This window comes from Rhopalosiphum maidis, chromosome 3 (genome assembly GCF_003676215.2).
Source record: "Rhopalosiphum maidis isolate BTI-1 chromosome 3, ASM367621v3, whole genome shotgun sequence".
Taxonomy (NCBI): Eukaryota; Metazoa; Arthropoda; class Insecta; order Hemiptera; family Aphididae; genus Rhopalosiphum; species Rhopalosiphum maidis.
This window is the reverse complement of record NC_040879.1, coordinates 22,241,206-22,264,317: the sequence shown is the minus strand read 5'-3', so window position 1 is coordinate 22,264,317 and position 23,112 is coordinate 22,241,206. Positions and strand designations below refer to the sequence as shown.

Genomic DNA, 23,112 nt, shown 5'->3' with positions numbered 1-23,112 from the left:
AAAATCCCACGTATAATTGGCCATGTGAAAAGCACTCTGTACGAAGATCTACGCCAACGTACATAATAATAATATAATAATATATACATAATAGTATAGATTAATACGAATATTGGGTATACATGTTGTCGGTGTACGTGCGATAAACTTCTCGGAACAATACTATTCATATCTACACGCCGATTTCAAACACGACACAATTTGACGAACAAAAAGGTTAGGTTGCAGGTAGCTGTAAACCCGCGGGCCGCCGTGCCGCACATATAGGTACAATTGTTTTTAATTTTTTATGAACTTAATACTTTTTTTTTATTGACAAAAGTGGTACTAAAACCTTCAGCAGAGTGTCGGGTATACAGGAAAAAATTTCAGCCAAATCGGTTCGGTAGTTTTCTCGGGTAGCGCGGTCGTAGAAAAACCCTTACAATTTTATATAATAGTATAGATTGTTGATTTGTAAGTGGAACTTAAACATTTTAATTGCTGAATTGTATTATGTAGATTATAAGGTATTCTTTCAAATCTTTTTTTATACAAACGATTCCATAGAAAAAACGTGTGATGACATAATGCAATATTCAGACCAAAGCTGGACGTAAATATTAATGGTCATCACTTATTGCTGCACTACAAATCATAATACTCGTATATTTAAGGTAATAAAATATATATTGTGGATAAATTTTGCGTAATATTTTGTTATTTTTAAGTTTTATCAACGTGAAAGGAGTCTTGCACTCTGTGTGCAGCGACCAGTGTATCAGCTGCCTTAACATAACTTTAAAAAAATGTCTATTGTTCAAATTGGGTATAACTTATGAAAGCATATTTTATTATAATATATACTTGTAATTTCTATTGAACGCGATATACTAGTACAATGTAAGTTTTTAAATGTTTTTATACTTTTATATGCATATTTATTTATTCAACACTGATACGGGGCTTTAAAATAGGGTAGGAATTTTACGAGAGTCCGGTGTATAAAGTTCTAAATACAGCGCTGTCGACTGTGAGTTACAATAATCAGCATGCACGTTTTAGTTAATCGATAACTGTTCGAGTTAGTGGTGAAACAGGCGATTGTATGGTCGGGACGTTGTCGAACGCAAAGATATTTGATAGTATCACGTTGTACTCATAATGGTTTGTTTTTTTTCGAGTCAGTGACTTTTCGGAGGTACCAAGGTAAGCGATAGGGTTGTTAATTTCACATAAATCTCACAAGTTACCAGGTATTAAGAAATTTATTTATTTTTTATCTCGATTTATATTTGACAAAGTAAAACCAATATTAATTTGAAAAAAATTCCATTATTTTATAGTATTATCTCTATTATATTATTTATATTTTATTATCAAGTATCAATATTTATAGTCGTATTAAGGTCTTGCGGATAGTAACTAAATCTTATTATCATATATACCACGGATTATATCCAGTAAATGCATGACCTTTTGACTTATATCACTTACCTTTATATACCAACAAAAAAAATTAAAAATTACCATTAAAATACCATTTTAAATTTTGTGTTTTGTTATTTATTTATATATCAAACCATAGTAAAGATGTTAAAAAAAGTAGATTTAAAAATTAAAAATATACTTACCTTACACCACCTCTCTCTCGACGAAAATACTCTGGCGCTAATCCTGATGATAGTTAAAAACCTAAAACTAAGATTGGACAATTTATACACAGTATACTGACACACCAGTAATATTGATAACAGGCATAGGCGTAACAAGGGAGGGCTTGGGTTGGCTTCAACCTCCCCAGAATTTTTGAGTAAATGTATTTGCTTAAAAACATATAATAGTATTAACTTTATTTTTGCCTACAATGTAAAAAAATATTATGTTTCATATAAACGAATAATTATTCAAGTCAGTTTTAAATACCAACAGAAACAATAAATAATAATCAAATAAAAAAAAAAAATTTACTATAAAACATTTTTAAGAATTTAGCCCCTCCCCTCCTAACTTAAAGGACTAGTTACGCCTTTGTTGTTAGGTACATGCATTCGTTTATATTCAACGAATAATTTATTTATAGATTAAAAATATTATTTTATTACAATTTATAATTATATATTATAATTATTATTAGTATAATAGTATTTCAATTATTATTTTTTTTTTTTGTAGTATTATAATCGCATTAGATATTAGTATATCTATTACACACATAATTTTCACGTAGACAAATACTTCTACGGATATGCTACAATTTTAATATACGTTTTTTATAATATGCTGTTTTTGAATATTTGAACACGATGCACTGACTATTTTTTCGACCATCTGGTGTATGTGTTTATCAACAACACACAAGTTTGCGAAAATCGTCAATCGATCCAAAACATAAGGATTCTGTAATCAATAATTCAACAAACGTGGCATTTGTATATTATAATATATAATATATAATTAAGTATTAATGCACACCAACATAATAATGTAAGCACTATGTAATACCCCACACATATAATCTTCAAATACGTATAATTAATTAATTCCTTGTTTGAAAGTTTGAAATTAAATAATGCATATCTATTATTTGAATAGACTAAAAATACTCTAATTTAGAGTTTGAAATAGGAAATTTAAAATGTATGTTTTCGTTCAAAAAAAATAAGCAACTTAAAAATAATCACGGTAAAAAAAGGAAAATTTTTTTCAAACATTTTGTTTTGTAATGACTTCAAATTAGATGAAAAAAACATCTTCAAAAACATCAATAGTTTTTTGAAATGACGAGGGTGTTTGCCAATATCGTGTGGGATAAACATTAGATAATTAAATAAATAAACAAATACTTATATTTTGTACTTTTGTTACTGCTATAGAAACTATTAAATAAAAATCATTTTAGATATATATTACCTATACATTTATACTACATATATTTTGAGTGATCACGAGTCGCGTCCGACAGAGCTAAGCAGTGCTAAGGTATCATACAATTAATTATACTCATATGAATTCTATCATAGTAAAATGTTATTCAAGTATAAATAATCATAATAATAGTATAAATAATACTCGCGATATAATATGACAACTAACAATAATATGGCTGACAACTGGACTCACGAAACCACCGTAGGATATTAAAGAACCTTGTATCCGGGATAACGAAGATGTTTTATTCTGACACTGACACATTACAATATGCAAATGAAACCACAACATACGTAAACACGCACGAACAGTATCTCGTATTCCCTTAGGGTGTCACACACACTCACAAGGCCATAAAATAAAAAACAAGTCACAACAAGTAGGTATACTAACTTTTGTGATTCTTTTTTCAGAGATCACTCATTATTCAAAACAACTTTTAGTAATTACCAATTGAAAAATATCAAACAATTATAGTCACGGTATTTTTTTTTTTTTTAGAAGTATTTAAATTTATGATTTCGGCGAAATTTGTAAAATCTCAAAAATTTCAAATTATTTTATAGGAAGATATTTAAAAAAAATTCATATTTATATTAAAGATTTAAAAAATTATAATACGAGAGTAATTCATACTTAAACACTAAAACCAATAAATGTAATATGTAAAACATATATAAATATAATTTTTTATGGACATTTTTGTTCAAATTTGGTTGAAATTGCATATTTTAACTATAAATAACGATATTCATTATTATTTTATTATAGTCAAAAATATTATTCTTGGGGACATAGAACTTTTACGAATATTTATTATATTAAATACACACAAAGCTATTTTCAAGTATGTTTCCGGAAAAAAATTAAATCAATAACCTACTGCGACTACTTTTATAACTAATAGACAATAGTAGGATAAATTACTTTACTTAAAAATAGTAATTTCAAAAAAACATAATATAAAATATACTTAGTAATACAGGCTGATGTCCGTCTTCGCTCAAAATTGTTTTTCGTATACAATGATATAATTTATCATTGAGTTCAAATTTTACACATTCATCACAGTGACCTACTATCGGTACCTACTGTACAGCAGCATAATCCGTTTGCCTACATTTTTTATATTATTTTAAGTCATTACAAAACATCATTTAAAAAAATATATTTATGTATAATTCCTTTTTCCTTCTTTTGTTATTATTTTTTATTAATTTTTTAATTTTCTGTTATATACGTACAACGTACCTATAATACCTACCTATTTCCTTCTAACAATATACCTAGCTCTATAGTAAGCTTATTAAGTTCAACAGGTGTCATTAAATATATCAACTCCTCTGGTACACAATGTATAACAGCTTATATAAATATCAAAGTTGTCTTTTTTCTAAACGGGTAATATATAATCACAACTTATAATGGTAAGAATATACGTACCCGTGGCAAAGAAAAACAGCTCTCCGTGATTTTATTTAGGATACTTCTGTAACACGGAAACATGTCTAACGAGAGGTCTAGATGATTGGGTTCGTCAAAGTTACCGACTTTATTCATGATTTCCGGTCTAGCCTTTACAACCTTCGAGTAAATGTTCCGGAGTGCTCTGTCGATGATCAATCTCATCTATAACAATTTATATTCGTATCTTACCGACCGCTGTTCCACGTAGAACGATTAATTATTATTATTTTAAATACTTCGTTGTTCCGGCGTAATTCCGTTGACAAATGGCGTCTTTCCGAAATTGGCAACTCGTAGTCTGCCAGTTTTTGTTGCACGGTATTTTCGCGCACGTCTCTACTGGACACCGTGATCTATGTTTTACGAAGAAACACGAATAAATGTAATACGTTTCATAAATAATTATTAATACACATATTATTTATATATATATTACACACCTTATGATCAATTGTTTTGGTCATTTTTGGCTTGGCTGGCGGATGTTCATTACGGTTCTTGTAGCCTATGAACGCGGAGAGCTTTTCGTGACCCGTTTTGAAATCACCGTACACCATGACGTTGCTATCAGTGACGTTAGTTCTCACCTCATTGAAATCGTTGAAGACAGTTCTTTTTTTCGTAGAAGAATCGAATATCGTCTACATAGTGATTAAAATTTAAATATATATAGATATAAATAATATGATGTTGTAGAGTATGCCGTGAAATCACGCAAATGACGTGAGGAAGTTAAAATTGAAAAAAATTGTGTACTACGTGTAAATATAAGTAATAATAAAATATAAAATGCCACGACTTGTATAAAAGTACCATACATCTCAAAAATAAATCTAGATTATAGTATAAATTATTATACAGAGCGCTTTTAATATTTAACGATTTATATTAGCCATAAAGTTTAATCAAATTTAACCAAAATATTGTACACGAAAATTTAAAAAGGTCAAATTTGTTTTTCATTTTTCTTATATAGTTTTCTGAAAAAAGATATTTTTGATTTTTCAAAAATATACTACTTTGGTGAATAACTTTATTGCTTTGTGCATTTTGTCAATACTCAATGTTCTGTTTTTTCGTCATAAAATACCACACATTATAATAATACCTTTAATTAGTATAGAAAATAAATAGTGATGCGACGAGAGAAAGGTAGCCAAAATAACATTATACAGTTATATTTATTAAGGATCATCTTTTACTCAATAGGAGAACGTCGTATTTCGCTATAATATTGCTTACAAAAATTTTTCATTATATATTTAAATGGCTATAATATTTAGATTTATATCCCAATAAAATAAGTTCAGAAGTTAGTTTAAATTTTTTTTTATAATATTATCACTAAATAGTGCCACGATAAAAAATACTAGTTCAGTTGTAGGTTAAATGAGTTTGAAGTACTCAAGTGGCTTTGGTCCTCAAAATGCGTCTTAACTCCTCTAGAAATGATTGAAAAATAATTTTAATATTTTAGATTTAAGAATCTTGTCAATAGAAATTGACGATAAGTGGTTTATTTACATTAAAAATAATGTTACTAAATATATTTTATTGAAAAATAAATTTCTTATTTTCTGTGTTTATGTAAATGTGAAATACGATTCACAACCGCTCACTTTACCATATTTTATAAATAAATTAAAATTCGTAGGAAATTCCATGGCTAATGATGGTATTTGCGATCAGACTACCTATCTATAGGTGTTTTCATTTTTGACTACCAATATAAGACATTGATTATAGGTACTTAACTTTAAATTCCAAGGATTTAATAATTAAATATTTTAAGAATTTTAAAGTAAAAAATAATTTCCAAATGTTCATAATTTTTAAATCTATTCACCCCCTTTAACAAAAAAATCCCTATAAACATATTATAATATTAATGTTAGGTATGCAGATTATTTTAAAACTTCGCGATTAAAACATACTGCGTCCAAATTTTCCATCCACGTGACGCTGAACAAATCTCCAAGACATGTACTGTATGGCCCAGATTGAGATCTACAATAGCATGCATAAGAATTTTCCCTGGGTCCTGATGCAGTTACTGCCAAAACTAGTTTTGAAACAGATTCGTGATTTTAGTAATATATTCTAATACAAAACTCGATTACGTCTAACCAGCACCGCTCATTTAATAATGTAAAATGTTGGTGGTGCTGGCGAAACTATACGTTAAAAACTTCTCATTTCATAAATTACAAACTCGTTTTATATATTAAATGTATAAAAATCGAGTGGCTGTTTTATTAGAATATATAACAGGTATAAATATATAATTTAAAGTATTACATATATTTCTAAACACAGTTTTAAGATTAATACTCACCCATTAACATTTATTTATTTTATGGGGCTAGGCTAGCTTAAAAGTGGCGGTGAGGAACATGCTTAATAATCAACCTATTTATATTATATATTAACTATATTTTAATCATTTTTTTAAGCTAAATACATATTAGTTTAAAAAAATTACTTATAGAAAACAACTAAAATAATTACACTTGAATCATTTTTTAGCAAAAAAGCAAAGGGGAGCCAAAATTCTGTATTTCTAGACTCACCATTTGTGTTGTCGCGGAGTATTCCATCAAACATAGAACCCGCCTTACACGCTTCAATGTATAGCAACACCTATATCACCGGACATTTTAAGATATAAATACAAAATATAAAATTATAAATGAAAGAAGACAATACCATTTTATAACTCGCAGATGCAAACATAGTTTTGAAAGCTTCGTTCAATTGATCGGCGTACAAATAATCGTCTGGAAAACCTAATATTCCTGTTGTACCGTGATCCACAAAATTAATGAATATACTATCGTTCGGTCCTCTTTATAACACAAACAATTTCGTAAAAAAATATAAATATATGTACAACTACATCTACGCCAAAAACTAAACGGTTAACCTTCGAAACTATTATAGAAATATTAAACTATATTATTATTGTGATAATATTGCATGATTAAGATGGTTATGGCTGAAATTTATATGGTTACTTTAATATTGTATTGTTATGCATTGTTTGAAAAATAAAAATATAATTATTTCAAGACAGTGTTCACTTTAAAAACAATCGTAATTGTAATATCGTATTACTACTGTTTTTTTTATTAAATGTCTATAGAACGATAGTAATTTAGATTCTTCGAAGTTTTCACTTTTTACATTAAACGTCCGTGTACATATTATTATTATAATACCCTTTATCACTTGAAGATGTTTATTCATTATACATACCCTTCAATTACTTTTCCAGTTCCGATGGATTTCATGGCCTTTTTGTCTCCGGTGATAATTTTTAAGAAGTTTGCGCTGTTCACATCCTAATTTTGAAGTAAAACGATAATGCTGTATAATGGTATATAGGTAGTTATTAAAAGCTGCATTTTTGTCAAGTATACTTAAACCAATCAAAGCTGATTGATTTCTAAAAACTTTTTTGTGTACAACGTAATTTATAACATTATTTTGAATATAAAAATATTTAAAAAGTTACATATTATTTAAATATAGCCGTATAGATATTATAGGAATTGTCAACTGAGTGTAACTATACAACCTACTCAGGTTTCAGGGACAACAAATTGATTTCCGTATATTTACACACAAAAAGGTAAATATCCGTTATCGGTTTAATCAATTACGTAAAAGCGCGATAGCCGTCATGATAGCACTTCGTGTAATTGAAAATAAAATCGACAGTCGCTTATTATATTCCACAATCTTGCAGGTTCGCATATTATTATCATTTAAACATCAGCTGCAGTCAAGCATTAATGACCGAATGACGTGAAAATTATCTTACCATCCCTTTGTAGTCAATAACAACTCCATCATATACGTCCGTACCATTGGGTTGATTAATTATCTTTCCCGGCGTTGGATTCCTGCCCAAAAAATAAGTCCAAATAAAAACATAAATAAACAATGGATAATCGTGACACGATAATGGAAGAAATAGACCAGTTGTGAAAGATGTTATTTAAATGTGCATTTTTCCTTCTCCCACAGGCATGTAACCCGACCACCCTTAATTCATTGTAAGTTTAGATTATGTCGGTTACGGAATTATATATGCTAAAAACGTACAAAAGTATTAAATATGTAAACGCATTCATTCACTTATACTATCCTTCAAATATGTTAAATTAAATTCAATTATAATACCCTCGTTCATTAAAATCAAATTAGGTTAAAACATTTTTAAGCCAAATCTATATTATAGTCATTGATCCTATTATAAAAACCAAGCTTGGTACGACTCTATCTCATTATATCGAGCTATATAATACATGGACTATAGATAGCTATCTATACTTAGATGTAGATACCTGTAAATTGTAGATATCATATCTACCGCTACATCATATTTAACTATTAAAAAAAGTTTAAATAAGTATTTTTGCATAATCATAAAAAATATTCCAAGTCTGCAGTATTATGCGCAATAATGCAATGTAAGTATTTTCAAAATACCATTAAGATTGATTTCAATTATATACCTTACATACCTACTTATTAATTTTTTAAGTTAATTAATCTAATAAAATTACAGTTCTAAACACTAAATATAAACATTAAATGATCATTTATTTTGGATTCATTCTGTTTTTCATTTTTGCCTTTTTACTACCGATTTAACATCAACAGTTAAAATGAACAGTATGTAGTTAATTTAATTATTTATTAATGCATTACTAATAAGTATAATACTGATAATTTTAGCTCTAGTATATTGTCATGATTAATAAAATATAATTAGTATAAGAATCCAACAAATTTTAAAGTTTGAATATTTGATAATAAATTATTATTGATGATATAGCGAATTCACAACTGGTCATTCATTTTAAATTAATTCTTTAATTCAACTAAGTTAACTATAATATAATACATAAATTAGTGTTTTTAATATATAGATACATGATATACTTATAAATTAAAATATTAACCTTCGATTGTACGCAATGTCATCTACCATCATCGTAATGATATTTTCTTTAGGTATTCCGTTTCCTTGAATTATTTGGTATGCATGACATATGTCTGCCTAAGATAGTATATAATACATAAATTAATATATTCTGCAAAAATGTAATTAGCTTTTTTATGGTAAAATGCATGTATATTAAATTCCTTAATAAAATTGTATGAAGCAGTATAAAATATATTAAAATTAAAATCTTACAAATTTTGTAAACTGATTTTATTTATATAGTGTATAGTATTTAATATTTATATATTTACCTATATTTGTATGATAAAATTTATTTTTTTTTTTAAAGGGAAGTCACTTCACTGTATGCCTATATAGTAGATAACAGGTGTTGAGTCGTATCGTAATATTAGGTAGGTCACAATAATAATTGATGTATTAAATTCTGATCATAGGAGACGAAATCTTGTACTATACTTTCAAACATTTGATAATTTGTTATTAAAAATTCCCCCTGGATGTGAAATCAAATGCATAATGTGAACGTTTAAAGTAACTACGACTTTTTGTTTTTGTATTACAATAAATTATCAAAAATCTTTGAAAGTTATTTAACTGGTGATGAATATCAATAATGTCGTAAGAATTTGAACTTCAAACGCCCATAACTTTTTGGTAAACTTTTTTTTAACAGTTAGAAAAACATTTGATGAATCTTGTATGGAATTTTTAAATTTAAGATATAAAATGTAAAATGTTATGAATTTCTAATTACAAAATAATCTGAACATTTCTGAAATTTTACACAATTTGTCAAAATAGTGAATTAAACGCTTGTAACAAAAATACATATTATATATAAAAAAAAGCACACATCATTATTAAATCAATACTTTTATCATTCCATTCAAAATCTAAAAAAGATAATAATAATGTATAATATATATTATATGTATATAATACATTCAAATTATACTTAACATTGAATTATGATTCTATCAGTCAATAATGATACTCTTTATTAATTATTATATAAATATAAACTTAAATTATTGTTCGTAAATTTGAGTGTACCTATACTCTATTATTATATTTACATTAGATAATGCGTACCTGAATATACATGAATATGTATAATATATAAACATAGTTAATATTTATATTATCTACTTTAAGTAATTATATGGGTACCTATTAGAAAATATAAAGTAAAAATAAAAATATCAACTATAGTATCGATTTCACTTATCTAAATATATACTTATATAATATATCCATGTATATTATTGTTATCAAATTCAACTCTTTATATTATTTTTTTATTCTATTAAATATACAATATAAATGTATAATATACGTTCGGTTCTTATTCATTCTTTAAAAAATAACAGTTTATAATTACGGGTGCCTGTAATTATTAATGATCAAAGTTCCTAAACTCAAAACTGGTAAATAATGTATCAACAATTCAATTCAACTTAAGTTAAAAGTATAACACCTATAAAACCTAGGTATAAAGCATTAGGCAGATGCCTAATATAGCACCTATATACCTACCACATATATCACAAAATATGTTCTATATAATATATTGTAGTATATACAGTTTATTATCTACAGTAGTTGTTTGGACCTCGTTTTTAGAACCAATAGTAACCAAGTACCTATACTAGCTGAGATATGTCATATATGCAGTATTTTATAAATATTAATTAGTAAGAATAGCAATCGTTAATTCAATCCATTGAAATCCTTACTCGCTAGTCGTTGTCCGACCGTATAGATCCTAATATTATAGCATAATTTATTTTGTGTTGTAATCGTCGATATCAGACTTACCGAGTGGCGAGTAATAACAATAAACACTAATATAATATATACTCCCGCCGGTATCATTAACTATGATATATTAAATTATATTATGCACATTTTTACTAATCCATGAATTATAATAGTAAATATATATCAAAACCTGATGTCTGTAATTGTTCCATCCATCCGAACCGGCTACTAAAACCACCCATTTCTTCCCTCCAAAAAAGTGATTTTCCTTATCGGTCCACGGTTTCCGGTAACTGTTTGGTACGAATATAGCAGTTGATCCAATTGCAAATAATGCTAGTGATACAAAACTAAAATTTCCTGTAACCACACAAAAATTATAGTATACAAACACATCGTAACTAGCAGCTACATTTTAATCGCATTGCATAGCTCAAAAGCGTATCATCAGATTGCATGTTATCTTATAAAATGGTGTGTTCAAGTTGGGTGCCATGGCCCATAATAAAAATAATTTATAATATCTATAGATTATGTCATAATTCATGGGTTTATAAACTTTTAAATATAATTCGAAAAAGTTATTTTTTTAATATTGAATAGTCAATTTTTTCTAAAATTGAATCAAAATGAATATTATTTAACAATTGTTATTAAGTTGTAATGTGCTTACTAATTTATTTTTCTGTATCTTATTATATTTCTTTAAACAATATGTTGACTTGTTATAATATTACTAAATTTAATTTAAAAACGAATGATTATATTTAATTTCTAATTAAATAAAAACAAAATCAAGGTAAAATCATCTCTTTATAAACTATTATAAGATTTATAACCTTATAGGAGCAGTAAAATTTTTTCAATTTTCAACACTATGAAGATATAGTATCTGATAGCCAATTATATCAAGTTTGTACTTCAATTAAAATATAAATATTCCCGATACACTTTTAAAATAAACTGATTAAAATTTTTAAAAAACCTGGAATTTTTCTGCATAAAATCGATTTAATTTTTATTTTAATTTAAAAATACACAGCTTTGTTATTTTTATGATATTTTAATATTTATAGATATTTTTAATTTTTAAAAGGTTAATTTTTTCGATTTATGCGTAATAACATTTTTGTAATCGAGTAAATAAATTTAAAAATTCTAAGCGAGGATTTTCACACTTTTTTTTACTAGGTATACAATTAAAATTATATAATAGTGTCCATTTTTAATCATTTAAATTTAATTTTAATTTAATAACAAAATAGATCAAAATTACAAAAATGCAAGTATTATTTTTTTATTGAAAATTTATAAAAAATTTGATTTCATACCTAAAGCTTAAGAATGGAATATAAAATGTATTATAAGTTTTACAAAAAATAAATAATAAATAGAATATAATATGATAAATTATTTATGATGAGCAGTTTAAGTTAAAATTTTGACGCTATTAGATTTTCAAACGTATAATAATAATTATCAATTAGTGATTTAATCTCAAACAATATTTTGCTGTTTAATACTTTAATTATTATTCATTATTCATAAAATATTCATCGTGGAAACTTAAAATATTACATTATATTTTCTACAAAAAAAAAAATATATTTGCATATTATGCAAATGATATTTTTAAAATATTAATAATAAAATAGTTTATAGAATAATTTTAAGTCATTTATTGACACTTAAAATATTCATTTTATTTTCTGTACGTTTTGATAAAAATGTTATGCTCGATCAAAAGTTTTGATAATGTAATACAAATATCATCATAATTTATTTTTACATAAGCCTTGTTATCTTAAAAATATATAATATAATAACAGTTTTATTTTAAATTTATATTTCAAGTTAAAATGTTGACTAAATTGGATATTTGAATAAATATTACGAATTTAATTTTATTGAAATTTTAAAAATATTTTTTGTAGGGACTTTATTAGCTTAATTTGATCATTATATATTATTTTTTATACAGAATGAAATATTCAAAATATTTTGATTAATTATATAACAAACATGTAACCATACTAGCTGTTAGCGGTACGTATCAGTATATTGGCTTTCAAATTTAGTAATGTCTATAGGCTTACATACTGTCTCTACTCAGAATTGATTTTTTGTATAGAATAATTTTTCATTTTTTAATATACTTCAGTTTATATAGTAAACGACTCATTGATAAGATAATTTCAACACCTAATTAAGCAAAGCCACTTAGCCAATTTTTATTTTTATTTTTATTTTGAGCATCTATATAAAATAAATACAATCATGATAAAGTAAAGAATAAAAATATGTATTGTCTATAAATATAGTGTTTAATACTCATAGTGGCAAAATAGCAATATCTACTACAGTGTGTAATTAGATAAAAAAAAAATGTTAAACAATAATATTTTTTTTTCAAATATCAAAAATAAAATTGTTTTAATTGTACGAGGTATGGCACAAATTTGGTATTTTAATTATCATTTAGTCATCTACACCAAACGGATTTTAACTATACAATTGTTAGCGTCAATTCAAACAAAACTAACAATTAACATTATGAAGGTACTTAAATCTGTGTTAAACCAATCAGTAGGATCTTTGATAAATTAACTTCGACACTTAATTATAATAAAATTATTATTATTATAAATTATCATTGCATATTATAGTGGTGTGCCGGCCGAGTTGGAGGTTAATATAGTTACCTTCTATTATGTGACGACTGACTTCTTTTATTTTTCTCAAATGAAAACCATAAATCGACTTTTTATTGTGCCCGTCGGCTAGTCTACTCAAAGTAAAATTTAACCACAATTTGACAATTTATACTCTGTCGCAATATATAAATTTAGAGAGCTCAGTAATGTGCACATGTAGATACTGTATAAAGTCAAATAGATTTAATAAGTCAGACATTTAAAAAAAATAAAACATTGTATTTAATTTTCAAAGTTTAAATTTTAAAACATGTACTTAATGGGTACTTCTAAGATTATAATATATATTTTTATTTTTTTGTTTCTATCAATTCAAATGTATGTTGGTATTGTTTTATAATATTGCAAATTTAATTGTTTAGGTATTGGTTGAATCATTTTCTGTTTTTGATAAAAGGAGTATTTTTAGTTTATGCAATGATGAGTTTTTTTCTTATAAAAAAAAATTTTAAGAATAGATTAAGGCAGTAAAAATAGAAAATAAGTACCTATTCGTTATATTTACAAACTATACACATTTGTCATTTAATAAAGTTTATCTATAAAAGTTTTGAGACAATAAAAATTGATCTCAGATCATGGTTTATCGAAAAATCGAAAAAAAATTCTAAAGATTTACCAAATTTTACGTAAATTCGTCGACATTTTTTTATCAGTGAATCTCATATCCCAATAAATATAATATAATATAACCGGAACTATTACGGTGTCGTGGTAACAAATGACGATTTAAAAATGTATCAAAGTGTCAATCGTCAATGTGTTATCCTATACCTATTATAGTCTACGCACGGCGTCAAGTAGGTACTCGCGGGGTCGAATTTAATCCTGCGCTAAGTGCGTATAATAACTGCGTCTTAATTACCTGCAGGTTATTTATTTTTACTATCGACTATCCCATATTATTATAACAACGCAATTTACTTGTGTATAACTCAACGCCGTTTAGGGTTGGATTACAGGTAGACACGTACAGTATTGACTATATACTCGCGTTCGTGCGGCCGTAAGCTCTTAAAATCCTCGTTAAAACTCACCCATATCGTCGTCGTCGCAGTCGTCGTGTTTACTCAATGTCTAACGATAATATACGTAAATTTTAATGCTATTATATGATATATTATATTACTACAGTTGTCGGACACCGGTGTGGTCTCTTGCTCCGGTCGCGGTGGAGGAGCGGCGTAGGATTAAACTAAATAATAACTGGCGACGTTAATATTATGTCTATATACAACACCTCTATATAGTCTATATAATATTATATACCGACAACGCCGTCGCCGGTTGTCGTCTGGGCGCACCTATATGCATACATAATATAACGTGTATGCACGTGCGTACATAAATACATATCAATTATCGTGTGAGAGTGTACAGATAATATTAAAACGCGTATAATATATATTGTACCGTGTCGGCCGAATAGCGTTTCGCAATATATAATAATAATAATAATAATAATATTTTGTTCGATTGACGATGAAGTGCGATAAGAGAAGAGAACCACCTGTCGAGTGTCGAGTGCCTAACCTACACCTACCTACGCGTCTCTGAGTGCGATAAAAGTCCACATCAATGTATAGTAGTGTATTTGCCAAGTGCCTGTTATAATATTCGTAGTGTAGACAGTGTAGAGTTGTGTATAATAGGTAGGTACTCGTATGACACCTACTCGTGTGATTGAATGTGTACATAAAATGTCTACTCATATTATTTTAGAAATACCTAACACGCAACGAAACAACACAGTTAAATAATATATCATTTCTATACTTAGGATACTCCAAAAACCCGCGTTTCAAAGCTGTCCGCGATAATAATATAATGGAGTGCGTTGTTTACGGCCGTCGGGGGAGGGGAGGGATGCGTATTCGATTATGAGTGCATTATTATGACATGACGAAATAATTTTATATTATTCGCCATTCGGGTTGTAACGTGTATAAAACGTGAAAACTGATAACCATGATCAGCTTTTTCCATTCGTTGTGACGTTGTTTATATACGATAATAACGTATAGGTGGTACAGTTGACGATGCGTAAATATTCAACTGCTAGTGACAGAGACGATGATGATGATTACTATTAATGCGACGGTTAAGAATTAATTTGCAAAAGATTATAAATACCTGTCCACAGACTAGCGTCTGACAATAATAAATTACATAAAATAACATAACAACGAATTGCGGAGGAGTCGTTTTAAATATTTCAAGTATTTGAGAAACACATTGATGTTAAAGATTAATTAATTTAGTAGCGGATATAAATGCGAATAATATAAATACATCAAACGTTTTTACCTGTAATTCAAACGAACTCGTGATGACAAGAATTTAATAATTTATTCGTTGAACTGTGTTTAACAGGTGATACCTGGTAACGATAGTTAGGTAACATTTCAATAGAATAACGTGATAATAATAGTATTTATAATATTAATTTCAATTAAACGAGTTAAAATTCGTTAAAATTCATTAAAATATTTATTTTGGTTCACGATATTACGTATTTTAAATACTGTACTTATTAGATGAGCTATGATAAATATTTTTTTTTTAAAAACGCCCGAACGTTGGGTGAGTTATTCAAAAGTTAAGATAGCAGATAGCGGTAAGTTTCTAAGAATAATTATTACAATTTTGTTTTCAGTTTGTTTTTATCTATTTCGAATACCTATACTATATAGGTATACACGTACTGAAGTACATATGTATACAATTAAATATGAATTGAGTGTCTACTTACAGAGTTTTATGATTATACTTTGTTATTTTTATAATTGAATAATAATCAATAAATAGGCACCTACTTGTTGTCTTATCCATCAAAACTATACATTAAAGGGTATTAATATAATATTTATAATGTAAATAATTTAAATCAAATGACAATCAAAACAATTTGAATTTCTTTTTCTGACTATGAAGTACAGACTTAATTATTTACATAGGGGTATTAACTCTGCGACCAAGTAAGTAATTTCCATCTTACATTTTAATTTAAAAAAAAATTAAGAGCATACTTACAATATATTAATATATACCTACCTAATACTTTTAAATACTACCTACTAATACTATAGTGTTCAATATTTATAATAAAATATAATGTAGTATACATTGTTTTATCGTTATTCTTAAGCGAAATAAAATCAAATAGATTACTATAATTATATCGGGCTATTACAGCTATTATTTATGACATTTTTACAATTTAGAGATCCAGTGTTGTTTTGTAACAACTCGTACACATAGATTTGTAGTTATGCTTAAATGGAAAATTTTTTACTATTCATTTCAATGTTGTTATATATTATGGTTTATATATTATACTTATGCCTACTATTTAACTATAGGTACCTATTAAATTATAAATAATTGATCAAACATTTTAGTATTTTACTCGTTATTTATGTGCAATTTTATCGATTGTATCTGTATACTTAAGTACTTTAAGTTTTTAAATATAGTGTCCAGTCTATATTAATGGTGGTGCAAGAAGAGGGAGGCCGCGTCCATTGGACTTACATTTACATGCCTATATGTAAAGGGCTCATAAGCCATAGTGTTGTAAGCTCAAAATTATGACTAGTGGCACCTAATTTATAATTTTTAATTTTTATGGTATAGAAACATTTTAAACATTACATTATTTTTAAGACAAATTGACGAAAAAATGGCGAAAACATCGAAAATATCGCATTTATAATATTATTATTAGTTATTATTTAATTATTATATTTATGTCATATATTATAGTTATTCACTTTTGAGTCGGTATCGACATATTATACCGTATACAATTATATATTATATAGGTTCGTGGTATTTGTGTATAGGCAATCAAATCACTTTTTTTAGTATGGAAAGTAAAAACTAAGAAATGTACACATCTTCGTACTTCGTATACTAAATAAAAACTAATCATTGTAAAATCAATACATTCATTATTCCGCTCAGAATCTAAAAATCTAAAATACTTTATACTTGTAATCGTTCGTTCGTGCAAAAAATTATATATGTTACGTTGATATAATAAACTTAATGTTTATATTTATATTATCATACTCAGTATAGTGACATAGTGTTATTGACGGGAGCCAATATAGGCAATAATAAATAGCTACCTACCTATTGTATATTAGCATTCTAATTTCTAATACAGCTAGACATACAGTAATAATATGACAATAATATAATATGTATAATATAACAATTAATTAATTAATCATATTACGAAGATTTAAAAAAAAATTAATAATATGCCTTTGAATTGTTTATCCAATTGTTGGTTGAATGATTCATTGATTCTATTTAAAAAGATATTTTTAATATATTTATACTACTAGCTAACTATATAAGTAATTTATTTTAATTTTAATATCACGACGGGTTGAGTTAATAGGTACCTTCCTAGTACTTACTCGTATTTACCAAAAAGACAAAATATTAAACATCATGACAATAATTGTGATATTATTAATTATTATAATATTACATATTATTATTATTATTATTTATACATATATATATATATACCTATTTAAGAACATTTTACAATCCACATACAATCATTACAATAAGCAAATTTTATATATATAAAAAATTAGAATTACATAAATACATAAATATCACGTTGAGGAAGAAACGCATTAGTAACACCTCTTTGATTAATTTATAATAAATCTCTACACCATTTACGCTTTTATGTGCGTGGTGGGCTTTTTGGGACGATGTACAAATGGGACATAAGTGCGTCACTATGTATGTTTAAAATTTGGTGGAAACATTTGTATATTGTTTTGGTTTTTAAATCGTTGTGTAATAATGAAAAATTTGAAACATGCCATAGGGACGTGCGTTAGTGACCTCAACCTATTTGATTGAAATGCCTGAATTGGCCTGGCTGGCCTGCAGATGTTCGATAGTTTGGCAAGATTACAATTCCATAAGACCAAACAAATCTTAAGATTGACTTATATATACAAGTGGTTTGCGTTAAAGTGGTATTTTAGAGGTTAGGATTTAGGAGAGGACGAAGGAGAAAAGTCTATTGTTCTCTAATTTTCTTTTTTCTTTTAAATGCGGATAAAAAAGGGAGGAAATCTATCCCCCTACGACCATACCCCCTCCATAAATACATCAATGAACATAGTAATGCGTGATAATATATTATATAGTTTATAGGATTTGCAATATGACTGACAGTTATAGTTTTGAAAGTAATCCACTGTCATTAACGATAAATGTATCATTTGCTGAACGTCCGCCTCCACCATAACATTTTGAAAAGAACCCGAAAGGCGTAAAACTGTAAGCAGTGTAAGCCAACAGGTAGATACTCAAATATTATGCATCGTTTATCGACATAATTTATATTTTTTTAATAGACGCACAATGCACACTGTTTCGACTTTCGCAGAGTATTACGAACAGAAAAAAAAAGTACCTTTATTTATATTATAAATGTAAAAATGTTTACGATAAATTAGGTAAATAAATAGATATATATAAGGAATAAATAAATATTTTATATGTATAGGACGAATGTATATTTAATTTTAACTTGTGACAATTCCGTGAATTGTACAAATTATATTTTAAAATAACTTTTATCGAAATATAAATATTATAGAATATATTTTCCTATGTACCTATGAATGTTTATTCAAATCATCTATGTTTATTATAAGTTGATTAAACATATTTCAAATAATAAAATATTATTGGTACTTTTTACTTATTTTTTACAAAATAAAAAAAAAAATTAATTTATTAAATTTCACATAATTTTTGGTAATTATAATATTATATTTATACCTACTTATTGATATTTTTATTAAAAATTACAAAATTGTTAGATAATATCATTATACATTTAGTATTGATAGTAAACTAAATGGTAATAAAAATATAATCAAAAAATAATCACTAAACTAAGACAATTTAAAAAAAATTGTTGTTTGGTAAAATAAAATCGAATAGATTAGGTAAGATATACTAGTCCAGAAGTCTTACTAACTTTTATGTCTTAATAGTTTTTACAATATTACATTTAATTGCACATCAAATAATATCGAGAATAATATTATACCGTATCATATTTAAAAAATAATAATAATATTTATATTTTTTTATTCAGTACAATATTTTAAGTATTAAAATGTAATATAATACAGAGTATGGTGATAATCCAAATACTTTTATAAAAATAAAATAAGAAATATATAGTACTTAGTAGGTATTTGTTGTTAAAAAAAATTATAAAACCCTTTAAAAGAGTAAAATTCAAGTTATTTATAATATCTTATATCGATGAATCCAGTTTTTATTTAGAATAAAATTTGTTGATTGATTATCAATTTTGAAGTAGCAGTGGTCCTGTTGTTTGGTATAACCACATACAATACATGTGGATGATATTTATATTGCTTAATAGATTTTGAAAAATGATTTCAATTATATTATTTTATGACTTACATTTACTTATTCTATTTTAGTATAGCATCCATACATGATTGCAATTGCTAATTGTGTATTATTTTTTGTTTGTACTATATTTACTAAGGAATAAAGTTGTAACTTGGGTAGAAAATAAAAATGTTAAATGAAAACACTATATTTATAAAAACATTTATCGAATTTATGCTTAGAAAATGTAAGGTGCGATATTTTCCAATTTAGTAAATACTTACTACTAATTATTTTATTACTTATCACTATTTCCAAAGAACAATAACTATGTGTTTAGTCAATGTAATTTCAGGGATTTTTTTTACTACAGAAAACGTTTATAATTAGTATATTTATCATGTGCCATAGTTAACACATTTTTTTTTTATTTTAATGCAGTTTAATTAATTAAAACAAATGTATTTAATGTGTCAATAAAGTTATATTTTTTTTTATTATAAGTTGCATAGAAAATAATTATATGATATAGCAAGTAATATCATAAATATATTAGCAAAAATTTTAATTGTTAATTCTGTCATTAAATTTTTCTTATTTTATTGACCAAGGATATTATCTTTAAGTTAAGAAAGTGACTTCGGGACAATTAAAGATACTTTTTACTTTATTTTTTTTCAGTAGAGCTTAATATATATTTTCTCCATATATTGACTAAGTGATGACAATAACAATTTACTATTATTAGCTCTTCAGTATAATTTTATTCTACAGTACCTATCGTCCTCATATACCAAAAAAATATATAAATTGGATATGAGTTCAAAACCATTCTTTAGCTTTTCCGGTATTTATCGTTAACATCTCAGACAAGCTTGCTAATTCATTTTTTCAGCACAGTCTTTAATATTTTCTAATAATTTAAATTTAAAAAATCAAAATACAATTTGAACACTTTTATAATTAAAAACCAATAACCAAACTTACAAAAGATGTAGAGAAACTAAATTCTATTTATAGAATTAAAATTTGATTATTCTAAGCATTAAGAAAGCGTATATTTGTTAAAAATTTAAACTCCACACTATTATACAATAAAAACAACACTAGGTAATGTATTCTCTTTTTTTTATTATTATAATAAAACAATTTGCATATATACAATTTCATAACCATTTAAAAATCTGAAAAATAAAATACATATTATACTTAAATAGTAACGTTCTAAGAGAATAATATCATTAGTTTGTACTGAGCTGAAGGTTATTATTATAAATAATTTTAATATAAGGTTTGACTACACATAGTATATTTCAATAGCCAACAGTTTTTTTGTTAAAATTAAAATATAAATTGAGAGTATGATATAGTTTATTCTTTAACATAATTGATACAGATACAATAATAAACATAATACAACAAGCAATTTTAGAAGGTTACACAACTCAAAAATCTATCAATCCTTTTATAATAATGTAAAATATTTACAATTTAAGAGAATATCATAGAATATAATGTTTATAAGAAATAATGAATCATAATGATAATTCTCAACAGTCTTAGAGTATAATTCAAATTTCTAAATATTTCCATAAAAATCATATATTTTACTTCAATTGTTTGAAGAAAAAATCATTAAATAAAATAATGTTAAAAAATAACAAAAATGAGAGTCTTAATTAATTAGTTTATTTTTCTGTGTATTGAATAAAATCAATAACAAAAATAATAAATAGTGTATTATAATATGATTAGTGTTCACACAAATAATTACAATAAAATATTGAACGATTGCAAACTCATGGTAAAAATTATTCCGCAGTTTAATAAATTACTTAATTTCAAAAACACATAAGTATAGTGATTGTACTTTAATATTACTATTGATAATGCATCAATAGTAATATTAAAGTATAATATGCATTATATTATATATTATATTGCATTATTCACCAAATATTGGTAATGTTTTATTTAAATTGAAATAATTTTTTTCTGATAGGATTGAAATCTAATGAAAAATTTAATAATTAAACAAATTTGAAAACATTCAATATTGATTTTATCATGATAAAAAAAAAGACTTAAAATAACCTGGCTTTAGTTTTTAATGATAATTCACTCTAAGTAATAACCAGGGGACATTTTTATAAAATTCTCATTTATATACAAAAAAAAAAATCCATTGTACTTAATCTTAAAATATGTATAGCAGTTTATTCATGTTTTGAAGTTATTTTGGTCTTTTACACTTAACAATATATTCTTAACTTCTCATAATAAGAATTATTTCACTGTTGATAAATTGTTTACAAAATATAATTGACGTATATTATATAGTTTTATTAAAACATTAAACTTTCATATAAAACTCAATAATAATAATATATATTTCATAGTACAGACAAGTATATTTACATCTGTCTAATTCACCACAGATTTAATCAAAAAAGTAAAAAAACAATAATTATACAATGAAAGGGAGTTATTATTAATAAAGCAATAACAAAAAAAAAAATCAACTGTAAAACATGAAAAATCCATAACATTAATAAAAAAAAACTTAAAATCATTAATAATTTAAAATAAACTAAAATAATCAAGACATTTGTGTTATAGTTATTTTAATTAGTTTTATTAGTTGAATATTATATAAACATAACTGAAATTAGAGCAAATTAAACTTGTTGCATTGATTTAACGAAAATATTTTCACAAGTAGTAAAACGGACTTGAAACCTGGATTTATTCGAAATTAATACGTACTTTAAAACACCAGAAACAAAAATATTGAGCAAAACAGACATATATAAACTATAAAATACACAGTTCTTATTAAAACAGAAAAATGTTTCATATATTATATAT

At 25.6% G+C, this 23,112-nt stretch overlaps 1 protein-coding gene across 1 annotated transcript; it reads right to left on the bottom strand.

The window, feature by feature from the left end:
- Positions 1 to 2,115: 2,115 nt before the first annotated feature.
- LOC113559402 (legumain-like) lies at positions 2,116 to 15,079 on the bottom strand. Its single transcript, XM_026965205.1, has 12 exons — positions 14,865 to 15,079; positions 11,304 to 11,473; positions 9,348 to 9,445; positions 8,201 to 8,282; positions 7,633 to 7,718; positions 7,084 to 7,222; positions 6,948 to 7,017; positions 6,312 to 6,439; positions 4,818 to 5,018; positions 4,614 to 4,730; positions 4,354 to 4,539; positions 2,116 to 2,379 (listed from the first exon to the last, which is right to left on the bottom strand). The coding sequence occupies exons 1-12, from the start codon at positions 14,866 to 14,868 to the stop codon at positions 2,239 to 2,241; spliced, it is 1,422 nt and encodes a 473-aa protein (XP_026821006.1). The 5' UTR covers positions 14,869 to 15,079; the 3' UTR covers positions 2,116 to 2,238.
- Positions 15,080 to 23,112: the final 8,033 nt, after the last annotated feature.